The sequence below is a fragment of the Haliaeetus leucocephalus genome, unplaced genomic scaffold (genome assembly GCF_000737465.1).
Source record: "Haliaeetus leucocephalus isolate CR32 unplaced genomic scaffold, Haliaeetus_leucocephalus-4.0 Scaffold0, whole genome shotgun sequence".
NCBI classification, from domain to species: domain Eukaryota; kingdom Metazoa; phylum Chordata; class Aves; order Accipitriformes; family Accipitridae; genus Haliaeetus; species Haliaeetus leucocephalus.
In genome coordinates, this window is record NW_010972436.1 from 29,147,829 (window position 1) to 29,172,987 (window position 25,159).

At 48.0% G+C, this 25,159-nt stretch overlaps 1 protein-coding gene across 2 annotated transcripts; it reads left to right on the forward strand.

Annotated features, from left to right (window-relative positions):
- Positions 1-25,159, forward strand: KLHL18 (kelch-like family member 18). Of its 2 annotated transcripts, none has more exons than XM_010561906.1 (10): positions 1-233; positions 13,683-13,813; positions 14,004-14,144; positions 16,424-16,622; positions 18,785-18,945; positions 19,253-19,389; positions 20,363-20,600; positions 22,433-22,537; positions 22,860-22,971; positions 24,660-25,159. In XM_010561906.1, exons 1-10 carry the CDS (start codon positions 75-77, stop codon positions 25,044-25,046), a joined length of 1,770 nt encoding a protein of 589 aa, XP_010560208.1. In that variant the 5' UTR covers positions 1-74; the 3' UTR covers positions 25,047-25,159. The 2 variants fall into 2 exon arrangements, with proteins under 2 accessions (XP_010560208.1, XP_010560216.1); XM_010561914.1 differs by having other exon boundaries at positions 20,378-20,600.

A 25,159-nucleotide genomic window follows, 5' to 3' on the forward strand; every position in this document is an offset into this window, starting at 1 on the left:
GTTACGGTGGCCGGGCGGGGACAAGGCGCGGGGGAGGCGAAGCGAGGCGGGGAGCGGCGGGAGCGGTCGGGAAGATGCTGGAGACGACGACGACGGCGGCGGCGGCGGTGGCCGAGCCGGAGCTGGATCCTGAGGACTTGGTTCATTTCTCGGTGGGCGATTTGCCCAGCCGCGGCTACGGCGTGATGGGCGAGATCCGGCGGCAGGGCAAGCTCTGCGATGTGACCCTCAAGGTGCGGCCCGACCCGGCCCCGGGGCGGGGGGGAGGCTGAGGGACCCCCCGATCCCTGAGGGGATGGTGAGGGACCCTCCGGTCCCTTTGCCTGGGAGGAGGAGGCAGCTGGGGTCCCCTCGGGTGCCTTTGGTGAGGGGACAAGGCAGGGAGGTGAGGGCCCCTTTGGGGTGGGGGGAACTGAGGGGCCCCTTTGGTGGGGGATAAGGGAGAAGCTGAGGGCCCCCCCCAGCCCCTTTGCTGGGGAGAAGGGGAGCTGAGGGTCCCCCCTCCGCATGGTTTTTGGCAGCAAAGAGCGGTGTTGAGACACACACACACCCCCCCAGCCGACTCAGTGGGGTGTAAGGGGGTGTTGGGCCTCCCCAGCCCTGGGGGGGGCCTGTGGGGGTCCTTTGGGGGTAAAGGGGGTGCCGAGCACCTCCAGGCCAGGGTGGCCGCAGGGATGTGCCGGTGACACCCCAACGCTGTGCCTCAGCCCAGGAAACAGGGTGGGAGATGGAGCCTCCCTCTCCCTTGGGACCGTCGTGGTTTTTCCAGCTGCCAGGCAGGGTGATTCAATAAAATGTCTTGTTTTGGGAGAAAATGGGGCACCCCAGGCCCCCCTGCCACATTTCAGTGCTGGTCCTGGCACTGAGGAGTGGTTTGGGAGGTGACGCTGTGGATGGGGTTGGTGCAGGTTTATGGACCAACCTCTGCTCCAACCCGTGGGAGAAGAGTCCTTTTCCCTAGGAAACCTCTATCTTTTAAGAACATCCACTTTCTTACATCAAAGAAATAATCTATAACCTTGGTAAATCCTCAGGATTGTGTGCCTGGCTCTGGGGGGGTGGGCTGGAAGGGCTTTGAGAGTGGCCCGTGGCCAGCACTGGGCAGGAGATGCCGGAGTCCTTCAGACCGGGAGCTCACGGGCAGAGGAGTTTGTCGTGGGGTGGGTGCGACATGCAACTCCTAGGATCGGTTGAGTCATTCCAGAATTAACACTGAAGTTTAATTAAACATGAAGGTGTTTCCCAGCCTACTCATGCTGAAACTTTTCACCTACCTCCCGCTGCCGAAGAGGGAGCTGGCAAGCGTTGTGCCTGTTGTGGAGACCGCAGAACGCGTGATTGGGGTGCACCCCTGGGCTATGCAGGGCTGCTTCATCCCTGTAGATCAGCTCTAGCCTCCCAGAAAGAGGGACTGCTTCGCAGGGTGAAATGCTCATTGTGAAGAGCATGGCTGTGCGCTGATCCTCTTTGGCGGAGGTTGTACCTTCTAAGACATGGAATTTGCGATAGTCTGTAACGTAACCTGGGGGAGTTCTGTGACAAAAGTGGTTTGTGATGGAGAGCACAGTTTTATTAGAATTAAATTTTGTATTATTGAGGTGGCTTCATGTTGCAGAGGTCCTGCGAGTCCCACAGCTCTGGAATCATGATAGTGAACCAGCTGTGGGTCCTGTTGCTGGAGTTGGGCTGCTCTGCACGGTCTGGAGGGAGACAATAGCGACGAGGTATATGACCCCAGCCTTCTCTCAAATAAGTGCCTGACCATTGTTCTGCAAAACTCTTCTGAATAAGTTTCCATCCCTGTAGATTTACCACAGCAAAGTGCTTTTTACATCTTGCTTATCTCACTTTGTACATCTTCTGTGGCAGAGTGGGAAAACTTTTAAAGTCTTGAGGGCTGAAGGAGCTCTCCAGTCCAGCCATCAGAATGAGTGCCCTGATGATGCTGGGCAGCTTTATGGATAAGGGTACCATGTTGGCCCTGCTTTCTTTTTTCCTTTTATCATTTTCTCTTCCAGGGACTGTTGCTATCTGGGAGAGTGCAGAGCCTTTCATCCCTACAAAGGTTGAAAATATATTAAGAAAGATGTCTCTGTCATTCTTATAATGAGTCTTAACTTTCTCCACTGCCTGGTTAATTCTTTATTATACTGAAGAGAGATCCCAGCAACGACCAATTCATTTGGCAGAGGGCTGACAGTGTTTCCGTGTTAGTTCAAACAGCCCAGCTTTCCCTCGTAGACACGCAGCCTCAGTATCCAAAGTGCTTCGTTCTTTGATTCCTCTTGTTGTATTGAGTCACCATGTCAAAATATCCCACCTCTTTGCCGCTTCTGCCTCTTGACATCAGATTTCTCAGTGCCCGTGTGTCCTGTGGCGATTGAATTAATGCAGCCTGCTGAATCCAAGCCAAGCATTTCCTCCCTGTTGTTCAGTACAGGGTGTCTTCTCTAGCTGCTGAATGTTTAAGAAGTAATTTTTCTTAGCTGGACTTTGGAGGTGGCTTTGAATCAGTTAGCCACCTTGAACACAGCTGACGCAAAACGTGCTCTTCCCTGACCTTGCTCAGGAACACTTTCCGCATGCATTGGTGAAGCTGTAAATCCAGTGCCATGCAGAAGAAGCCTGCAAAGTGAGTTGTTTAGCAGGGATGGCGTTTGAATACTTCTTACCCAAAATGAAGGTAGCAAAAGCACCGAGAAGCATTGAAAGTCCATACCCGAAGGAAACCATAGTGGGTCCTGATGTGTGTCACATCACTGAAGTGAGTTTGTTGCCCTTTTTTTCAATCCTAGTGCTTTTAGGCTGTCACATCTATAAAGAAAAAAAGCTGCCAAACACCACTTTGGGCCAGAAGTTGGATTCCTCCTGATGTGACCAGCATTCAGGCTCATGGCTGAAACAGGAGCAAGCAGCGTTGTTGCAGCACAGTTCAGGTTTTTAGTGGCTTCTTTACCAATATTGTCGTTGGGGTCAATGGCTGTAAATGATTCTCCTGGCCCACAGAAATGTTTGCTGTACAAACAGGCCTAAAATTGTTAGGAAGTGTCGATACTCTCGTTTGTTTGTTTTAATTATTCCCCTCGTAAAGCCAGGCAAGCATTCATTCAGTAAATAGGAGGGGCCGAATATATTCTCCTTTCTCAGAAACTGTCTTGCTGCAGTTCATGCTGCTCTGCGGAAGACAGTGCTGCCTCAGCAGCGTACAGCAGCTGGGTTTAGATGCGATTAAAAGCAAGAAGTGCTGATTTGACTGGCTCCCTTGGAGCTCCGATTATTCAAACTCAGCTTAGGGAAATCTGTCACTGCTTCTCCTGATTGCCCACGTGAAAACGAAGTTTCACGGGGCAGTAAGTGAGCTGCATGTCTTTCCAGCAGCTTAGGATCTGTTCATCGAGAGCCAAAGCTCCTTTCCTGCACGGATGGTCGAGCCTACAGATTTGAAAAGTCCTTTTCTATTCCTGTCTCTTAAATAGCTGCAGGTCAGAGCTCCTCTTGAAGATGTTCCATCACAGGCATCGGTCCTTTCAATCTCCCTTTAGTGACTCTTAAGTGTTTACTTAAAGAATAATTTTAGGATGGTTTGGTAGAAACAAATGTGAATAAACTGGAGGGAGGAGGGTAGCAAGGAGGCACACCTTATTCTGTGGTTAGTTCATTTTCCTTTGGTGAAAGTAGGATTTTTGCTTACTAAAGCCAAATTTCTGCTACTGCTTTCTTCTCTCCGGATTGCTAGGTTGTGTCTCAGCGTGGCCTTGTCTGGTTAAAAAAAAAACCAACAACAAAACCTGTTTGCCAGTTTAACCTGACCAGTTTTCAGTTTTGGACTATACACTTCGAAGTGTGATAGTAGACCCTGAAATCAGGGCGTCCTGCAAAACCAGCAGAGAAGCAGCTGTTCTCCATGCACCTCTCCATACCCAGCATCTGGGACCAAACTGGGGTTTCCAGTGATGGACTGAAGTTTGAATTGTCCAGATTCCTCAGGCTTGAAATGGGTTGTGAATGGCAAAATTTATATACGTACGAGGGATGGGTTCAAATTTAATCATCTTAGCATCTCTGGCTATGGAGCAGAACCTGCTGTAGGGAGATCTCCTCTGGGTGCCACCTACTATGGGTCAGATGTTTTCGCAGTTACTGACAGCTGGGTTTTTCAGATTAAATCAGTGAGGTTTGATTTCTGCATCCACCTGTTTTCCCCCAGAAACTGGATATAAAGCCTTTTCTTTCAGGCTGTCTTCATGTTAGGAGACTTTTGGGTTGTTTTCTGGCTTCTTTGTGTGCAGTGTTGTCATGCTCCAGTCCAGGCACTACTCCGCTTCTCCCTGGAGCTCTTTCTTCCCAAGAGCATTTCACCCTTAGCATTGCTTTCTGTCTAAAAATGAGCTAGGAGTCTTCAGTTATTTCTACTCAGCACTGCCATTAATTTTACCTTATTGGTAGAAATTCATTAGCTTCTTACTAAGCTCACTGGATGAGAAAAGCTCTGCATTAAAGGTTTGGGCCCTCATTGCTTTCGTTTCCTGTGCACAATAGCACAGCAGAACCCTTCCCACTTATTTTACAGTGGATTTGCAGTCTTTTTTTTCTATGTGTCTGTGTTCTCAAAGCATTTTAGAGCTCACAAATAAATGCTGCAAAAATGTGAAAAATGTCAGTTCACTGACGAGTGCAGGTATTTGGGGGGGTTATTCCCTGATCTGGAGATCCTGATCTGCTTTTTAATTGTAGAAAAGAAGCTACTCTGTGTTTGTGTTCTTCCTGAGCATTGTGTTTTGAAGACAAATATCCTCTTGAGGTGAAAGCTGCTTGGGTAGCTTTGTTTTCTGGAGTTTGCATCTCTGCTTTAGGCCAAGGTACAAGTGCTCTCTGGGGACACATCAGCAGCTTGCTGGAAGCCTGTGGACTGCACCGCTCCATAAAACAGGGAAGCAATACTCGTCCTATTTCTTCATTGATAAATTTGGGGGGTTTATAGCTCCTGCTTGCTGCAGTCGGAGCCAGAGAACTGAGTACCAGGCTGGCACCTCCAGCAATCTTGGCTAAACCTCGGTCAAAAGAGAGAAGGTTTGTGCCTTTCTGAATCCTCAAAGAGCAAAGTTAATGTGAGCTCTTCTTATTGTTGCTGCTCCTTGTTTGGTTTTGAATCGCTCGAATGCCATATTTCCATGACTAACTCCAAGACTAATTAGAAAAGTCTCTTTAAAAAATAATGCAAGCCTGGCAAGTTAAAATACTTCTAAGCTGTGGAGAGGTTATATTAGTTGTTTCATGTACAATCCGAATTGGACTGACAGGTGATAGTCCTCTTGGCTTTTCTCCCCTTCTAATCACAGTTTTTCCAAAGCAGACTGTTAACTTGAAACCCCCCAGACTCAGGCAGATGAACCCGAGAGAGCTGCTGCTGCCAAGCAGACGCAGAGGTGGAGGAGCCTCCCTTTGTCCCGCCGTGGCAGATAAGTGGAATTCCAGACAGCTTAGGCTGTGTGCGTAATTTCAGCAAGGTCCTTGAAAACCCTGTGCCTGGCTGCTCTGCAGATGTGTGAGCATGTTTGTGAGATCCTTAAGGAGAATGAGCTTGGTGGGAGAGGGAATATCTCTTTATTTGAGGAGCCGATGGATTTAAAAAACAGATAATCTGTTATGCACGTGAGACCTTTAGGTTAAGGACCTTATTTAAATCTTGTCATACAGCAGTAGCGAGCTATTTTGGATTATGATTGGACTTGGTTTTTCACCCGAGGTCTCAGCTAGCGTCACTGCTGTTCCCCTTATGTAAAAGACGAGTATTTTTAGTGCTTTATGAAGACATTAAACCTGAAGCGTTAGCAGAAACCACACATTTCTGCACTAAGCTTTTTACTCTGTTTCTTTGAGCATGGCAAAAAGACTTTACTGTCTGACTTCCAAACCCACTTGCACTGGTTTTTATTTGCTTTCCCTAAAGCAAAAGTTGTCCCACAGTTTCAGATGGGCTTCAGCAACCTGGGTATTTAACCTGGTGCCTGGCAGGGGCACTGGCAGGTATTTCTTGCCCAGTTAGGAGCAGGAGGTGATTCCCTGGGATGCTTCCTTTCCCCTGTCCCCATGGGAAGTGGAGGAACTGGGGTGCAGCAAAGCTGTTCAGCTCCTCTGAGCTGGAAGTAAATTATCTGGGAACGTGTTTATTGTACATGCAAAAGGGATGTCTTTTCTGGTTCAAAGCAATTAGTTACCATTATACCAGCAGGGCTCTAGTTAGCCTAGACCAGAAGGATGCCTGACTTAATGGCATCAGTCTCTTGGTTTTGCACATGCTGAGTTTGATCAAAACTCTTTCATGTCTCATCCAGCTACTATTTGGGTGGGAAGGGGTGGGTGGGGAGGAAGGGTATTTATTTCAATGCCTGAATTTTGATACAAGATTTCTTAAACTTTGCTGTTCCATTATCTTCTGCCTAGCAAAACTTTGCTACGATGGCTTGGACACTAACTTAATTTCTACTATGGCCTCTCTGTGACTTGAATGCCAATGTCATGTCAGGAAAGATGGGGGGGCGGGGGAGAAGATCCTTGCAGCAGAGAACTCAAGAGACTTCTCACTTCTCAGCTATGCAGGGTAATGATGTCGTGAAAACAATAGATGCCTTTATTACACCTACAGGATTTTTCTGTGGAGAAAGCTTCGTTGTACTCTGGAACTTGTTAACATTTTGTGGACGTGGGAGTGTAAGGGAGAGCATGTCTTTTATTACCCAGTTAGAGAACATGTTGAAGGGGAGTTCTGTGATATTTGTGGTCAGAAAGGATGCTTTGCAAGCAGCAGTTCTGTTCTTGTTTCTGGTAAACAGTATTTTTTTGCCTTAAAAGAAAGGCACCTAAAATTACATATTGTAAAATAGCACATCCTTGCATAAAGGTGGAAATCTTCTGAAAGGTAAGGTGTTTTGCTCAGACTATGAAAGGGATGACAGTCCTACCTGAAGGGCTTATCTTCAAGCCTCTTCCCAGTGAGCTTACTGATGTGGAGTTCCTGGGGTATTTCTCTTTTTGGTGCTTGTATAAATAGCTAATTCTGGCTTGGTGATGTGGATATGATTAAGTTTGTGGTGATTTCATTTGTGCCTGGAGACTAGTCCTGAACTCCAGGCTCAGAAAGCAAAAGATAAATGCACTGATTTGTGTTTAACTCAACAGGACCACCTGATTTCTCTAACATCGTGGGTATTGCCCCTAAACAGTCTATTCTTGCAAATGAGGGCTTTCACCTTCAGCTGAAAGCTGAAATCCTCAACCGAGACTGGTTTAGACGCACGTCCCATGATGACACAGAGCGAGGGAGTCCAAATACTGAGTGACATCCCAGCTTACAGACGTTTCTGGGCAGTTTGCCCCATGACACTAGGTAGGCAATAAAATCCTGCTGCCGGCAGGGAGCTGCCACTGTTGGAGATGCCAGCTCTCTAGGTTGGTGGCATCCTGCCCTCTGGACACCTCAGTGCTGGGGTGTATGCAGCAGTATATGAATATAAAAATAAAATAAAAAGGAAGATCATTCATTTGAGACAACTCTTGAATACGGATGGAAAGGGCAGCCAGTTCCAAAGGCTGCATGGCCAAGTATGAGCTGCTCTGTAGAATCAAAACAGGAACTGAGCAGTCCGTCCCTGCCAGCCACACTTAGTGAGGACAAAAATGGTTTTTTTCGCAACCAGACAAAGATTTTTCTGTATTTTTTTTATGTTCTGCTGGTACTTCTGGAATTAGTGGGCAGGGCTGTGATGGATTTTGAGCAAGGGGAAACTTGTCAATGGTAGTGTGGAACGATATAAAAAATAGCATGAGCTCTTTTTCACTTTCTTGTTAGACTTATGTGACTGTGGCGTGAGTCCATCAGGCATAGGAAAGCATATTTATTTGGTCATAAGAAAGGGAGATCATTTGGCTGTGGGGATAGGGAGCACTTTTTGAAACAGAAGACGCAAGGATCAATCGAGGGGACATGTGCTGTGTGCTCATCCTCAGAAGTATTTTTCATTTCTACAGGAAAAACAGGTATTGTCCTTCGCCTGCAGCAAGAAATTCAGTTGTTCCTTCAGGACTCGCCGTTAAGCAGTGGTGGTATGAACATAATGATAGCTGCTAGACCAGAGATCCCAATTTATAAATCTCCCTGAGGGCCCTCTATCATTACAGGAGCAAGTTTTTTAAAAAAAAAAAAAGGAACCGCAAGTTTTGTCTTGTCCAGTACCAGGAAATAGTTTCCGTTCAGCTGGTGGCAATCGCAGCGTGGATCAGCTCTTTGCTGATACAGCTCTGTGGATCTCACTGCTGACAGGGGCCAGTCCCGGTCCTCCCCCTTCCCCTGCTACAACAGCAGAAAATTATTCCCTGTTTTTGTACACCTTATTTCTGTTTTATTTCCCTGAACAGCGAGGTCGGGTGAGCGTTAGCACCAGTGCAAGGGAAGCAGTTGTGAACTACGTGGCTCCATCTGCGCCGTCCAGCTGTACCCCATGTATAGATGGGGACCGAGCTGGGCAGGAGGTCCAGCCCTGCGTGGGGAGCTGAGGTTTCTCCCTGCAGGTAACCAAAATGAACTCCGGTTAGTTCAAACCCTGCCTTACCTGTGCAGGGTATCCATGGTGCAGTTAATCTTTTAAACGGGGCATTCCCCAAGGTGAAACCCTTCCCTTAACGAAGGGTGAGTACCGCACCAGGGGAACAATCCTGTCCCTTGGAGTTGCTGAGCAGCTTGGAGCCGGAAGGGTGGTGCTACCCAGACACAAGGTGTTTCATCCCTGTGATGATACAGCTCTCATTAACCTGGCAGGAATCTTGCTGAATGACTGTAAAAGATTGCTTTTGCAATAACCAGGCGTATTATTTATAATAAGGTCATTTGGTGACAGCCCATTGTGGGGTGAGATCACGGCGATGCATCCCTGAAACTGGAGCACAGTGGAAAGCTTCAGTTCTGCACGGACTGTTGGACAGTGCTAAAATCTGTTGTGTTTGGACTTGGAGCCTAAAGCATCTCTTGTGCTTTGATCCCTTTCTGCCTTTCCTAAGGAGAAATGCAGGCAGTGGAGATGCAGTTTAATATATGCATCTGTCAGAGAGGCAAGGTCAAAAAAAAACCCAAACAGGCTCGTGCTGCGAGCAGGACGCAGAAGTCTGGAGCTGCAGCGTTGAACTCCTGGGAAGAATAAGGGCAGGTTATTGCAGATGGTATTTGTCTGGTTCAGCGGTGACATTACTGGTGGCTGTCTACGTGCCCTGGTCCTTCATCACTGCCCAGAGTGATAGCATGATGGCACGTGGAGAAATGCAGCACTGGCAAAGGACATGGGAAGCACCAATTGACCTTGTGCTTGACAGAGAGGGAGAGGGAATTGTGAGCTGTGCTGGTGAGCTCTTCAAGGGCTGGGAAATCCTGGGGCACAGCTGACTGGATAAATCCCAGTGACTGAAATCAGTGAATTTAACCATGGCGTAGATGGCTACCCAACACACAGATCCATTTTAAAACTAGATCTATTTTAAAAATTAATTTCAAGCTAGTGTTGCTTTTGTACTTTACAGTTATTTTCTGAAACAGAGGGCTTTTTCTAATTGTTGGGTCTGTAGGCTTGTTTGTTTTGAGTAAATAGAGCCTTGCTGTTGAAATTGGTATTAGCTTTAGTTATAAGGTTAACTGGTTATAACTAGAGGATCGCTGTATGCATTTGAAGGTATCATTTTAATAGGTGCCTATTCAATTTTAGTACTACTTTTTATTTTTAAAAAGGTGAAATGACATTTGAATAGCTGTGATTTTTGGCAACTTGTGTTTGGGTGGAAATGAAATTAAACGAAAATGTTTTTCTTGCACACCCAACCACATTCTGCACTGCCTGGATGGGACTGCTCTTCCAAACACGTCTTGTAGTTAAGAGATATATTAAACCAAAGTAAGTATTGCAGTTGGACTGACTTCCTTCCAGGCGCCACAATGTCTTTCAAAATTTTAGAGATATGAGGCCTTGTTCTTTCACCTTGTTTCAAGCCAGAGAAACGTCGAAAGCAAAAATGGGGCTTTCCTGTGTTTTGGGACATTTGAGACACCTGGGAAGGGGTTTCCCTGCAGAAGCTGGGTACTCCAGACCAGCTCCTGGTCAGTGACTCCCAGCACTGCAGTCCTCTGCCCTGTAGTTGAAAACATTTCCAGAAAAAAAAAAAACCAACCCTGAAGAATTGCATCTTGCATGAAAGAAAATAGCCTGGAGTTTTTAATCAGCCCTTTGCCCTTGACCAAAGAACAGATCTGTCTTGTGCTGCAGGCTTCATCTATGGGCATGTATCTCTTGTTTTAGCAGCAGTGTCTGTACCCCAGCTCCAAAACGATGCTGGTAACACTTCGACCTTGCTCCACATGTGGCAGCAAGGAGCTGGGGAAGTAACAAGGACAGGCCAGGTCCTGCCACCAAGCTACCAGAGTCCTCCTGCAGCTTCTGCCAGGTCTGTGCCAGACATCCCAGACTGGCGTGCACTGCACAAGAGATACAGTGTTAAGGTATGTCAATAATGAGACCTGTTTCGTTAGCTTCGCTGGTGTTTATTCCTCCCGTCAGTGGGCTGGGTCAGGAGCAGCTGCTGCAGGCACGGCTGATGGAGTGGCTTCATCCACAGGGTAGGAATGGGCCGGGAAGCGCCGGAGCTTGCCGAGCAGGTCCAGTGTTTCTGAGCCTCAGGGCTGGAACATGGACAGGCTGAGCAGCGAGTTAGTCATCGCGGTCAACCAGGTTGCGGCTGGTCATACATAAACCTTTCCCCAGCGAGAAGTCCCAAACAAAGAGCTTTAGCACCCAAGTCTCCTTATTTACCCATCTTAATCCTGTGCCTCTTTTGCTTCTCTCACGAGCAGCACCTTGGTCACTGGCTTACATGGAGAGACGAACAGAAGCAAAGTTGTTCGTGTGCGCACGTGCTCGACCTGGCGGTTAGCCATGCAGAGTGAGGAAATTAAAACCCCACAGCCGTGGACACAGTGAGGTTTTGTCAGCTTTCAGGGGTGCACAGGTTCTTGAATCGCTTCCTTCCTCTTATGGGCTTTTCTCATTAAACTTGGTGTATTTTATAAGTATTTTTAAACCTCTTGCGTTAGAGAGGCCAGGCCAGAGTTTGTGCTCGCTTACAAGAGGCTGTGTAAAGCCAGGGTGGGGAACCCTGCTCCACAAATGTTAGTTACTTAAACAGGGCTAGCACTTGTGGCCTTGAGCTCAGTCCCCTCTTTGACCGTGGGCTGCTTTGTGGGCTCCTTTGTGAGTCCTAGCAGTCTCTACTCCTTTTGCCAGATACGCCCCGTCCTACTGCATGCCCACAAGGAAGCTGCTGCTGATTTTGCACGTTGAGGGAGCACGGGCTGTGCCCTTACTGTGGTCCAGCACTTGCTGCTGTAGCACCGGTAGAGCTGCTGTCTTAAGTTCCATGCTTGTCCTTACCAGCTTGCTGCTATAAAATATCCATCCTCTTGCTTTGATTACCTTATTAGTTTCTGCTTCTTCCCCCTCTCTCTCTTGGAACATCATCTTAGCCCTCATCTGCCAAGCAAGCCCTCTTATTCCTGCCTCTATCCCCACCACAGTCTGGCTCCTGTTTGGCTGTCTCAGGTGCTGATCTCCTTCTGCTCGATGCCAGCACAGGAGGTGGAGGTAAAGCATGAGATAAATTAATGACTGAGGTAGCAGAGAAGGGAACAGAGCAGCAGAGTATTTGCTGGTATTTGTGGCACAGCTCTCAAGTCTTAGAGCCTCTGGGATGTTTTACATGTGGATTTGGGTTAGTAGAAGAGATTGATACTGACCTTTACCCATCTTGAGCTAACAAGTCACTGTACAAGTATATATGTGAGGTTTTTTTCCATGAGCTGTAATAGTCCATACCATTTCACTTGCTGCTCTTGCTCTGGGCATTGGAAACCCTGCAAAATCCAGGACAGCGGGGTTTGTCCAGGCACAGTGAACAGCATGGGCAGGGGTTCAGGCACACCTAAGCTGACCAGGACAGAGGCTCTCCAAAAGTAGTCCTGCCATTGCCAGGCTGGAGCAAGTCTTGGAAGCAGTTCGACTGGATGTTTGCAGCACTATTTTAAATTGGGAAGCTCAGGCAAAGCAGACTTGCCCCTGCACCTGAGGCACACAGTGCCATGAGCTGACCACACGCTAAATGTTTGTGATTCCCAGTCGTCGTGCAGGCAGGCACGCACAGCGAGCAGCTGGGTGGTCAAGCTGGTTTTAAAAAAATCTTGTAACAGCATTTGTGGCAGTTGAGTATGCTTTTGTTTAAAAAGGAAAAAAAAAAATCCCGCTTGCTTATGCATCTTGTGTAGAGCCCAATTCCTCTCTTTTTTTCATGTGTCAGGGATTTTGCTCTCTAAACTCCCAGCAAGTTGTATTTACTGGGTGTGAGAGCTCTGGGCCTAGAAGGAGAGGCAAGGCACTGTTGGGAACCATGAAAACCCTGAATGCAAACAACATTTTTGTTAATAAGCTGCCTAGACATGAAAGGGTGACGAAGCTTTTTGTAGAGGAGTGCAGAGGAGAAGAGAAGGGCTTCTGGGATGACCTGGAGAGTAGAGGACCTGCTGTGCTAGCTTGTTTGTCCCAGCAAAACAAAGCTCAAATAGGAAAATCTTGCTTAAGTAGGGAAAAAGGGCAGTTCTGCACAAGCTCAGATCGGCATAGGCTGGTGTGAGTCAGATTAGCCTGGAAATTAGGGAAAAAAAGCTCTGAACCAACAGAGAGAAGTAATTAGAGCAAAGACCTATGTAATTCAGAAGAAGGTAAAATATTGTATAGCGTCTGCAGGAGTCAGAAGTGGAACCAGAGATGCAAGAAACCCCTTCCAAGCCTTGCTCTGTATGGATCAGAAAGGCTCTTCAGAGGATATAAATGTGAGCAGGTATAGCAGAGCTGGTGAAAGTGAACCTGCAGAGATTTAAAGAAGATGAGCCCATATGAGCCTCTAGGTTATAGTGAAGGTGAATGGCTCTGAGCATAAGCTGAAGATACATGATGGGTGCCCGAGAAGAAAAGTGCGTGGGATTTAACCTGTAAGCTGGTCATCGGTTCAGAGGAAGAGCTAAGGAAAAGGAAACAGGCAGCCACATCACCCAGCTTTTAGTTCTGCAGAACAATTGTGGTCCAGAACTCGGGTTGAGCCTTCGCAGCTGTGCTTAGGGTGTCCCGAGATCAGATGGGTGATGTGGGATCAGTGATTGCCAGCTGTTAGGGGCAGTGTGTTACCTGAAATGGGGCCATGGGTGAGCATTTTCTGCCCCGAGCAGCTGCTGGGGGAAGCAGATCTGGGTTTGAAACATGTGCATGCAGTTGAATACCAAATTGATTCATCTTAAACATGTGGTTCTGTGGAGCTGGTCATTCTCTGTTAGCAGTCTGGAGACCACCCACTCTTGGGCTGTAATACTGCTTTGTCTTTACCTGGTTGACCACTCATGGTGGCTTACGAGGCTGGAAAACTTGATTCAAAAGTTTGAATTTAAAAGACAGGCTGCTGTCCTGTTTGCAAATGGAAATTATCTGACTTTTGGCCCTCGGTTACTGCTGGGCTGGCGAAGCCATGCTACAGTGAATCATCTGGACTGTGCAGTTGGTGGTGGATGGTGCTGATCTTCCCTCCTTCCCCTTTTCTCTCTTTAGGTAGGGGACCATAAATTCAGTGCTCACCGGATCGTGCTGGCAGCTTCTATCCCGTATTTCCACGCCATGTTCACCAACGACATGATGGAGTGCAAGCAGGATGAGATTGTCATGCAGGGGATGGATCCCAGGTAGTGTCCCAAGGCACGCAAGTGAGGATATCCAGAGGGACAGCGAGTGCTCTGCAGGCCTTGGCGTTGTGTGTGCAAGGCTTGAAAGCCTACCCTCTGTGTGAATGGTGCTAGAAAAGGTTTTTCTTTTAGTAGTGTCCCCTGCTAGGTTAATTGTTAATAAATTCTGCCCTTTGTCCCCCTTGTTTAGTGCACTTGAGGCTCTGATCAACTTTGCCTACAACGGTCACCTGGCAATAGATCAGCAGAATGTCCAGTCTCTGCTGATGGGGGCAAGTTTCCTTCAGCTGCAGAACATCAAAGACGCTTGCTGCACTTTCCTCAGAGAGAGGTAAGGGGTTGTCTTTCAGCTATGCTTAGTGCTCCCTAACAGCAGCAAGGTTTTATTCATCTGTGCCTGGCTTGGGAGGAAGTGGGATGTCTCCTGCCAGCATGATAAGGAGGTCTGCATCTCCCAAGACTCGCCATTCTCGTTGCCTATAAAAGGACTTATCTGGTTTATGAGATGCTACAGTTGGCGCACGATAAAAGGCCTTCGCCAGCCGTGGGAATTAATAGCTAGAGCAAAACTGAGTGAACATTTCCCTTTTTCAGAGTTAGCTAGCTGGTTACCCATAACTATTGCGTGACTGCTTCTACCGCTAACAAACCCATCCTTGCAGTAATTACCCTTTCTGCTGCTGCATGTGTAGGAGGGGAGGAACAAAGGGACTTAGCCAAGGAGCTGGACAGGAAGCTGTGGCAGAGCCTTAAATTGGTCCCAGGTTTTTCAATTCCCTCGCTGGTGTTTGGCTGTAAGATTGTTCCAGCAGCATGATCTGGAAGCGGAAAAGCTGGGCTGTTCTTTGGAAACGTACCACATGCATCTTCAGATCGTGCCAGGGAGTCTTACGTGTTGAATTCTCCCTCCCTTCCCCAGCTTGGTTTCTCTGCAGCTGTTCAGTGTATTCCATGGCGTGATATTAAACATACCTTCCAAATAAATGGAACATCTCGGCGAGTTATTTTTCTTTACCTCTAAATAGAGGTATCCTAAAACCATGGGTTGGGGAGAAAAAATGTTTTTCCTCTGTGTTTAAGATGTCTCAATTTTCAGTCCCCTGTGCATCCTGAGTTTCTGCAGTTTGTTTAAAATTAGGTTTTATAAGATTGCAGAGTATTCATTTTTCTTGCAAAAACATTTTATTTGAGGTACTGGATATGACACCAAGCTGGAAAGAGATGGGTTGCATTGATTTTTGAGTGCCTGCTAGCTTTAGATGGTTGTATCTATATCTAGATTAAGCGAGGTGATTTGATTTCTGAGATTTAGCTGCCACAGTTCTCCCAAATCTACCAGGAGCAACTAGGTGTCCCAAGTTAAGTCCTGGATTTGAGTGTGCAGCTGTCACTTTGGTTAATAACCAGAAAATTAGTGGACTCTGACCATCCTGAAGAGCTGGAACATGCACGCTGAGCTCTCATTCTTAAATGGAATTAAGATTTGGGATATTTTTAGGCCCCTGTGCACAGACAGATCCATAATGCTGTAACCAAGCCCAGTGCAAGCCCTGAGAGTCATCCTTGTGTGTAAGTCCCCCCCCATCAGTGCTACGTATTTGCTCTTAGCACAGCATAGAGCAGTAACTGAGGCTGCTTTCTCCAAAGTGGACACAAGCGATGTCACATCCTTACGTGCACCCAGACACCACTGTCAACAGCTGGGCCTGGTTTTTGCAGACCATTAGACACTGACACCATCAGAGTCCAAGGTATATTCCCCATGTAGGTAGCATTTAATTTAGTATCTGATGATTAATGCCACAAAACACAACTATCAGCTCGTGTTGAATGGTGACATGCCTGTATCGGGCAGGGCTTCTTGTTTGGTCAGGAGTGTCCAGGACACTTAACTTTTTCTGTAGGGCACATGGTTGTGGCAAATACCATCTTCTCCAGCTTCTCCATGCCACTGAGCAGCTTTATGCAGCTGTTTGGCTGTTCTGGAGAGAGGCTTGGATCTGCAGAGGTACTTCTCACTGTCTAACTTCCAACTACAAAAGCATCTTTGGTGATAAAGCCTCCTTAATCACAGGAAATGGCTTTATGAAGCCGTAATAGATGCTGTTCTGTAGTACTTAGAAAACACGTAAGATGAAAAACAGTGACTGATGGTTGGTATTTGCACAATGTGCTTCAATCCAGCTTTGTCCAGTACTGGAGTTAGGAAAAAAAAAAAAAAAAGGTGCCAGATGCACAGCCCAGGCACCCTGAGATGTGGGAGGGAGGGATTGCTGTGCAGAGCCTCTCGCTTCCCCTCAACTGACAGTCTGCAGCCTTCACACAGAGCCAGCTGAGTCTGTCCAGTGGCTCCTCAGCCAGGTCAGAGGGGAGAGTTTTAAGTTGTGGTTTCCATCCTCTGGCTCTGCTGTGGGTTCAGCTTCAGATCTCTATGTAGATATGTTCATCAGTGAGCTGGAACCTGCCATTGTTGAAGAGGACACAGCTGTGGCTTTCACTGCATCACGTATCCTCTGAGGCTTGTATTGCTTCACTCAACCTGTTTGTAATTCTTTCTATCCTTTCATTAAACTGACATTACTTTTGCTCTCCTCTTCCCCTCTTTCCCAGGCTTCACCCGAAGAACTGTCTGGGAGTGCGGCAGTTTGCAGAGACAATGATGTGTGCGGTGCTTTATGATGCTGCCAACAGCTTCATTCATCAGCACTTTGTGGAGGTATCCATGTCTGAAGAGTTCCTGGCACTGCCTTTTGAAGATGTCCTGGAGCTTGTTTCTAGGGATGAGCTCAACGTGAAGTCTGAAGAGCAGGTGTGTGCCTGGTGTAGGTCTCAGAAGAGGTAGTTTTTCCTTTGGAGGGTTTTTTTGCTGCTTGAGAGTGGAATGGGATATGACCCTATTCCTGGTCTGAATGAAGCTGAGATGTCCTGGCACAGTGCTAGGCAGAGTTATGATGACTCCCTGAGCCCCAGTTGTTGTCTGTGCTGCCAATGTTACCGTGCTCTGAGAAATGCCTGGTAGAGTTTCTCAGACCGTAGATTTAGCAAAACATTGTTTTAAGGTGTTTTGATTCATCGGTGACAGAGGTGGAACCTGTTGGGTCCTAAGGACCTTCAGCTGTGCCCCTTACTGTCAGTAAGTTGCTGGTCCTAAGGAAGAGAGGCTGAGGGAGTGGGCAGTAGCAGGGAGCCCTTCCTCATGGAGTTCACGTTCAAGTCCAAAGGAGTGCTTTTGAGGTGTAAAGAATTTGCTGTGAGTGCTGCAGCATTTTATAACAAACGTTCCACTGAGTTTGCCATCAAGATGCTCCTTTAGACTGGCTTGTCCCTAGAAAAAAACAGAAAGCAGTGCTGAGCAACCTTTGGACGTTTCAACAGCCTTGAGAATCTATCGGTGCTGGGCTGACAGTCTGCAGGAGAAACAGAACCTGTCCTTGAGCCAGGAAATCTGTCCTGCTCTTTCTGAGGAGGTTACTAAGGAGGTGACAAATGAAAAGCAGACCTACAGCTATCTCCATGTAGGGTAAGAGAGTGCTTTGATAATCAGGCTGTCTGAAATGCCCCTGAAATGGGGAGCGAGGGCAACCTGCTTCACATTCCAGCCACGTTGCTATATCGTACCACAAATTTGTCTCTTGCTGTTCTTCCCAAGTGGATCTTTTGTGGAGCGGGTAGGAGTCCAAAGAGTCTGTCCCTGGTGACATTTCCTCATGCCCTGGCATCTGCCAGCCCCCTCTTCAGAAATGGCAGTATTTTAGTGCAGTGCAGCATATCTGCTGATCATAAAGCACCTTGTAGAGTGGAAGTAAGTGTGGGGGGAGGTTTAAGCTCACCATGGTGCTGTTGAAGAGGTACTTTTGCACTGAAAGCCTCAGGAGAGATGATATGAGAGACTCCAGATCTCCACTGTAAAAGAAGGACTTCATAATTTTGTTCTGGTCAATGGTACTGCTGGACTTTTCTCCACCACCACAGGTTACAATAAAAGACCACCCAAAGTGAGCGTGTAATCTGGTTTAGAGGGCAGCTATCCTGCGAGGTGGTGGCTGTGACTACAGTGACCAGTTCTCCTGCAGCTTCTGGGAGACTGCTGTGGGTTTGTGATCTCCCTGAGCTGAACCTGTAAACAGAGATGAGGCTGCAGTGTGTGATGTTGGTTTTGGAGTGCGACCCCTGATCAGTGTGACTGGTGGGGACACTGTGCTCAGTGGGAGCTCTGCCTTGGGTTACAGTGACAGGACTTGGATGTAGTCATCTGGATGTAAGCGCAAGAGTGTAGAAGGACAGCCCAGCCCAGGCTTTAACTGTGAGAGTCCTGTGAATCAAGGAGTACGTGTCTGCAACTAAACTAGTCACCAGGCTCCTTTTGTAATCTGGAGTCATCCAAAACAGGGCAGGTGAACGGTGCTTTGAAGAGGTCTGCCTCTCCAGTGTCTGCGAAGGAAGCCTAGAGAGGCCAGCTCAGCTCTAGGCATCTACTGTGTAGTTATCCAAAGTTAACTGATGGATCCCTCTCATCAAAACTGTCTTCTGGTTTTTCACAGAGCACGACCATTCTCTTTTCTTCTTCCCCAGTTTGCTGATTTTTGACACTACATAACCAAGGTTTTGCATTCTGTCCCACCTCCCCTAAGAAAATTCTGTTCCCCACTCCCTCATCTCCCTGCAAATGTTCATACTAAACATATCGTCGCATGGGACAATAGGTCAGTATTATTGCAGACTAAGTCGGAGGCAGAGAAAGCAATGCCAAAGCCAATCCACCCAAGCATCATGCGACAGGAGAGCCCTTTGGTGCGCTGTAGATCGTTGCCATTCTGTCATGAAACCGTGTCATCTGAGACCAGGGGAAGATTGTTGTCAGTATGTGGTTTCTTTTCCATTGGAAAACTGGAAAAAATAAGAACCTGAAAAAAAAAAAAAAAAAAATAAAAAATCCCAAAACTCCAACTTCCCATGTCTTTCTTCCGGCAGGTATTTGAAGCTGCATTAGCTTGGATACGGTATGACCGAGACCAGAGAGAGTCGTTCCTACCTGAGCTCCTGTCCAAAATCCGCCTACCCCTTTGTCGACCTCAGTTTCTCACTGACCGTGTGCAACAAGATGACCTGGTCCGCTGCTGCCACAAATGCAGGTGAGGCTTGGACATGCGGTTAGAAAATCACCCAGTGGATGGTGGCCCTCAGTGGGGTGGAGGTAGCAGGAATGTGGTTTAGCAGTCTTGGAGAATGAAATTCTCTCTTTGTGTGGACAGAGCACCTCACATAGCAAAAAAAACAAAGCACCTTCCCCAATTTTAATGTGACAGCAGGGCCACATTGCCTTCTAGAAGTATTGGCCATGGGAGGGGGAAAGTCAGTTGCTTAAATCTTCATCTGACTTAAGACAGTCAGATTTCATCATATCAGCAAAGCTCTGTAATTATTTGGCTTTGATTTCAGGGATCTAGTTGATGAGGCAAAAGATTATCACCTCATGCCAGAGCGCCGGCCACACCTCCCAGCATTCAAGACACGTCCTCGGTGCTGTACATCGATCGCAGGATTGATTTATGCTGTTGGAGGACTTAATTCAGCAGGTACCTTGCATATCTGCTCCCTGCAGTGGAGAGAGCTGGGTGGGACAATGGGATCATGAACTTCCCTCATGTCAAGTGTTGAGCAGTTTTCCTCCTCTATGTAGCACTTTGACCCTTCCGGTGAAATGCTAAAGGTGGCTGTGCCCATAGTTTAACATCTTCCAGGTAGAAACTCTGTCTACATCAAGTTTATTTAGGACAGTATTATTGCGTATCTTAAAGAATCAGCATTTTGAGGGTGGTGTCCTTGCCGATAGCAATAAGCAAAACTTGGAAGTATCTAGGTGACGTTGTTGGGGTTGTGGGATCACGCGTGCAGACACAATGCGCTTGCATAAGCCTAGCCACAGTGTAAAAAGGGGACATAAAGTGTTCACAAAACTATCGGCTGGAGCCTCAACCAACCTCGTTAACCTGGGATGTAGGATCTGAATAGCGGGTGTATGCTGGGCACTGCCTCGTGGGCTTCACACCCCAGGCACACCGCAACACGGCTGATTTATCCTGTAGAGGAGCTGTGTTCACTGGAAGCAGCGACACTGACAGATGTGACATTGCAGGTCTCTGCTGCCCCTGTGAGGTTGTAAGAGGTCCGGCTTCCACAGCCAAGGACTTGTCAAGTCTTTTAGTACAGAGCATGGGCAAGCTCTGAAACACTACAATCCTTTTGCTTTGCAGAGTGCAGTTTATATGAATTTTTCAGAGCAGGCTCTCATTAGAATAGAAATGTGGCTGGGAAATGCCTCTGACTTGACCCTGATGTGGGAGCAGGGAGGCTGGACTAGGATATGTGAGAGCTCAGAATAGGACTTGTGAGATCCTGGCCGTTTTCCCGGAGAAGAGCAGGCAAAGTCCCTGTGTCAGCCCCGTCTTTGGTGTCAGAGCAGCGACCACTTATCCCTCGCATGCCTCTGCTACAGGCAAGCTTGCTAAAACAGTGTTTTATCAGATCTCCCTCTTTTAATTTGAGTAGCAAATTTTTATGCAGGTGACTCGCTGAATGTGGTGGAAGTCTTTGATCCCATTGCCAACCGCTGGGAGAAGTGCCAGCCGATGACGACGGCCCGGAGCCGAGTCGGGGTCGCAGTGGTGAACGGACTGCTTTATGCCATCGGTGGCTATGATGGTCAGCTGAGGCTGAGCACTGTGGAGGTTTACAACCCGGAGATGGATTCCTGGTCCAAAGTAGAAAGTATGAACAGCAAGCGAAGGTACGTTCAGCTCGCTCAGTGGGAAGGGGACCTTTGGAGCAGAAATGGGAAAAAAAAATGTGAGGTTGTAGGAAAGTTATAGGTGTTGGGTGGTGGTGGATGCCGAATGAGAATTTCATGTGTGGGGAAGGAGCAAAAGAAAAAGGAGGAATGGAGCAGTATGGAAGAAGACGGGATTTGCCTGGCCACATTTGGGGCAGGCAAGTTGTGCTGATTCTGGGCACTGCTTGCTGGTAAGAGAGGAAAACTGTTCAGCAGCTCAACAAAGTTATACCTGTGCACACAGCATTGATTTACAAGGAAAGCCATTAAGACCTCGGTAAGTAAAAAGCAGCTGAGCAGCAGCATGGGCTCTAAGCTACAGAGATCTCTCAGTTTTGGTGGCATCAAGGAGTGAAATCAAACTAAAAAGAGAGTTTGAACTGGAGTCCCAAAGGAGGTGGTCAGAGCCCCATTTCTTCATGTTGTGATGCTAGATGGTGGGTGAAGCACTGGCAAGCACCATGTAGGAAACTCCTGTACTGCTAGGAGTCAAATAAACCCATTTTACCATCTCTGTCCAGTGCTGGCATCTCCTTTCCCTACCAGAAAGCATAAGTGAATCACAGCTAGGAAGGAGAGGAGTATTTTTATTGTCCAGGGAGAGGAGCTTACAGCTAAGCAGAAGGAGTTTGTGCTTGATGAACAGAGCTGCACGCTTCCTGACCGGCCTAGGGGCCACTTTGTGGTTGGGTTTGGGAGCTTACCCTGCATTATTTTGAAAACCCACCTATTAAATTGTGTGGTCATCCTGCCCTCCCCACCATAACGTGGTGGCTGCTTCCATGTTTAAACATATTCCTGGCATCCAGGGTTTCTGCTGCAGTTTCCTTTGCGCTCATGCCCTGTCACTAAGACTTGTTAAATTGTTCGCTTTTCTGCAAGCTTTGCAGCACTTCTTTACCATAATGCTTTGTTTGACTTGGTTTTTTTGTGGTCTGAGACGTTGATCGCTGGGAAGAGCACACTGCAAGCAGCTCAATACATGAAATCCTGGGTACAAGGCTCCAATTTGTAGGGGAAAAGCTCATTTTTTTCTGTAGCAATGAGGTTCCTGGGAGCTTTTCCCACACTGAGAGGCAGTTGCTCTTCCATGATTGGGTTGTTCTGCCTTGAAGCCAAGCAGAACGGGTGTTGGATGCTCTTGTGTGGAGGAAAATGTCAGTTATTGTACAAACTGCTCGGCTCCAGCTGTAGTACTGGGGTTTTATCGCTGAGGGTTGTGTTGCCAAGCTTTCATAAGAAGCTTTGATGCCTGCATTTTCAAGGTGGGATTCTAGTCTCCTATTTGAAGCATCCCATTTGATAGCCTTTGTGAGCCAAATACGTGGTTAACAAGGTGTAATGACAGGGTCAGTGAGCACCTTGGTTTAACGAGCTTTACATTTGACATCAACTAGTGCATCTCCTGAGGCTGTGCAGCGATGTCCCTCGCCAGAGTTATCTCTGACCAGCAGCAGTGGGCAGGTCCTTCATGGGAAGCCAGAATTGCTGGGACTTTGACCTATGATCTGGGTCAAAATTTCTCTGTGTGCTTTGATTTAGTTCCTTTGATCATAAAACTGGGGTGTGCTCATGCTGCAAGCATCTTTTGTGACCTGTGAGACCCAGTGCTCAGGTGGGATTGAGCGGTTGAGCAGCCTGGAGGTGAAGCCAGGGGAAGAGGAGGAGGTTTGGTGGGGCGAAGGAGGTGATGGCAGGCAGTGGGCAAGGCAGGCTGTGCAGATTTACTGTGTTATGGATGGTGTGGAAGCACCTACAGCCATCTCACAGGGTCCTGCTCTTCGTTGCAGTGCCATGGGAACAGTGGTGCTGGATGGCCAGATCTACGTATGTGGCGGATATGATGGAAACTCATCCCTCAACTCCGTGGAGTCCTATTCTCCAGAAACAAACAAGTAAGAGCTCTTCAGGCCCTACAGCTTATCCATCTGTTTGCTGCTAGGGTAGTGCCGTGCCATGGCATTGCTGGCCGTCTGGGCTGTAAAAGGAACCCAGTGAACGATGTGGGAAAGCCTTTGTATCCTGACAGCAGAGCAGCATCCCTCCTCACAAGAGTTTACCTGGATGCAAGTGAACAAAACCATGGTTTAAATAGGCGGTGAAAGGAGAATTACTGGAACCCAGTCCTAGAAAATCCAATAGAGTTGAAATAATCTATGGGCTGTGTGTGTGCCGTGCCTGCAGAACCCTTGCTAACCTCTCCCCTCTCCCGGCAAGGTGGACAGTGGTGACCCCCATGAGCTCCAACCGCAGCGCCGCTGGAGTCACCGTGTTTGAGGGCCGGATCTACGTATCAGGAGGGCACGATGGTCTCCAGATCTTCAACAGCGTAAGTCTGCGGGGTGTGGCTTTCTGCAAGCCTTGTGCAGAAATTAATCTACTGCAGGTAGCCAAAAGGTCAGGATGGGGCTAGGAAGGCTCTGTGCCCTTTCCCTGTGCACCCAAAGTGCCATAAATGTTTGCACCACCAAATTCTGTCATTTCCAGGGCCACCCTTCTTGCTCAGGAAGAAATGAGCTAGCCAGGTACCCACTGGGAACTGGACTGGAAGTGCTGTTCTTGTTCCGCAGCACCAAAAGGATTGAGCTGCTGCTCAATCAACTGCTGCGGGTTTGTTGTCTCCCCACTTCCTTCACTTTTAAAATTATTTTATCATTGCATCCCTGTACCTTTGAGCTGGGAAGTATCCCAGATGTCAGGCTTTTACCTTTGCTTTCTGTGCCTGTTTGATGGCTTCGGTTTCAGAAGCAGATTATCTCTGAAACAAGCTTTGCAGCAGGGGGAGTTGGTGGTACAAGGCCAGCTTGCCCTCTTCCACCTGCCCTGCATTTCAGTTTTCTGCCTGTTCTGTAAAGAAAAACCTGATGTGGAACAGAAAAGGCTCGTTGAACCACTCAGGAGCGAGAATGCGGGGAGCTGTATCTGAATTGGATCTGTTACCAATGCACCGCTCTCAGAAATTTATAATAAAGGGTTTGTTGGGAGCAGCAATAACTATTTCTGCCTTGCTCAGCAGATCAGGGGCAGGCTGTTGTCTGCAGCCTGGAGTACCCCAGAGCCAAGAACTACAAATCTGCTTGTCTAAGCACATTCCTGAGCATGACGAGTTTGGAGCAGTGCTGGAGCCCTTGCAGAAGTGTTCCATCTATTGGTCTCCCTAGAAATGCAAGGGATAAAAAATGGTGGTTGTCTGGGTTTTTTCTCTCCCAGAGGTGCCAGATAGCCCTTCTACAAACATACAGGGAGGAGATGCCAGCCTCTTCCGAAAGCAGCAGAGGTTACTGCACAGAGGAAGGGAAGAAACCCTACCCTTTGCCGCAGGGTGCGGGATGTAAGCTTGAACTGTGTCAGGAGTGGTGGTCATCTAACATGAGAAACTGGAGAGTTTGAACTGTTACAGTTGAAATCTGCTGCGGGGGGATAGCAGGAAGTCTCACTTAAGGTTAGGGAACACTTAGGGGATCATTAAGGACAGCTTGGACATGCACCTCTTAGGTCTGACAGAGCTTTGGCTGGTTCTGCCTTGGGGCAGCGGTACAATCTCGTGTGCATGAGGAAAATTAACATATTGCAATCGAGACGCAATCCCGTGGCAGTTGAACTCTTAATTGAAGGATGCTCAATCCTTTTGGTGCTGAGGCTCAGATACTGGTACTGTGCAGAAGCTGACGAAAGGGGAGAGAGGTAGAGGGAGCATCTTCAAAGCTGCATTTGCTGTGGTCTCTGCAGCATATCAGGTGGGGAGAATGGTCTCTCCCCACATTCACCTGCTCCAGCTCACCGATGAGTTACTGGGCTGAGGTCAGAGGGAGTGGGGTGAAACACAACGGCTGGTGGGATCCAGGATGTGAGAAAAGCTTAATAACGATACAAAATACGAAGGTATGAAACCAAGAAACAAAACCCAAGTTCCCCAGTCGGCTTCCAGTTGCGTGTTGAAACAGTCTGCGTGATCTGTGCCGTGTGGTAGGTCCTGAGCGAGGGTCCCCTAACGCCGTGTGCTCTCTGTGACTGCAGGTGGAGTACTACAACCATCACACAGCCACCTGGCACCCGGTCGCCAGCATGCTCAACAAGCGGTGCCGCCACGGAGCAGCCTCGCTGGGCAGCAAGATGTTCGTCTGCGGAGGCTACGACGGTTCAGGCTTCCTCAGTATCGCCGAAGTCTACAGCTCCATGGCAGATCAGTGGTACCTGATCGTCCCTATGAACACCCGGAGGAGCCGCGTCTCTCTCGTTGCAAACTGTGGCCGTCTCTACGCTGTGGGGGGTTATGACGGACAGTCCAACCTCAGCTCGGTGGAAATGTATGACCCGGAGACAAACCGCTGGACGTTCATGGCCCCGATGGTGTGCCACGAGGGAGGGGTTGGTGTGGGCTGCATACCCCTCCTGACCATCTGAGAAGAAAGCGTTTGGGGGGGCTGTCTTTTCAATGACAATCCGGGGAGCGGTTCAAAGAGTGTTTCATGATGTGATAGCCGCAGAGGTGCATTTCCAGGTGCTCAAGTGTTATT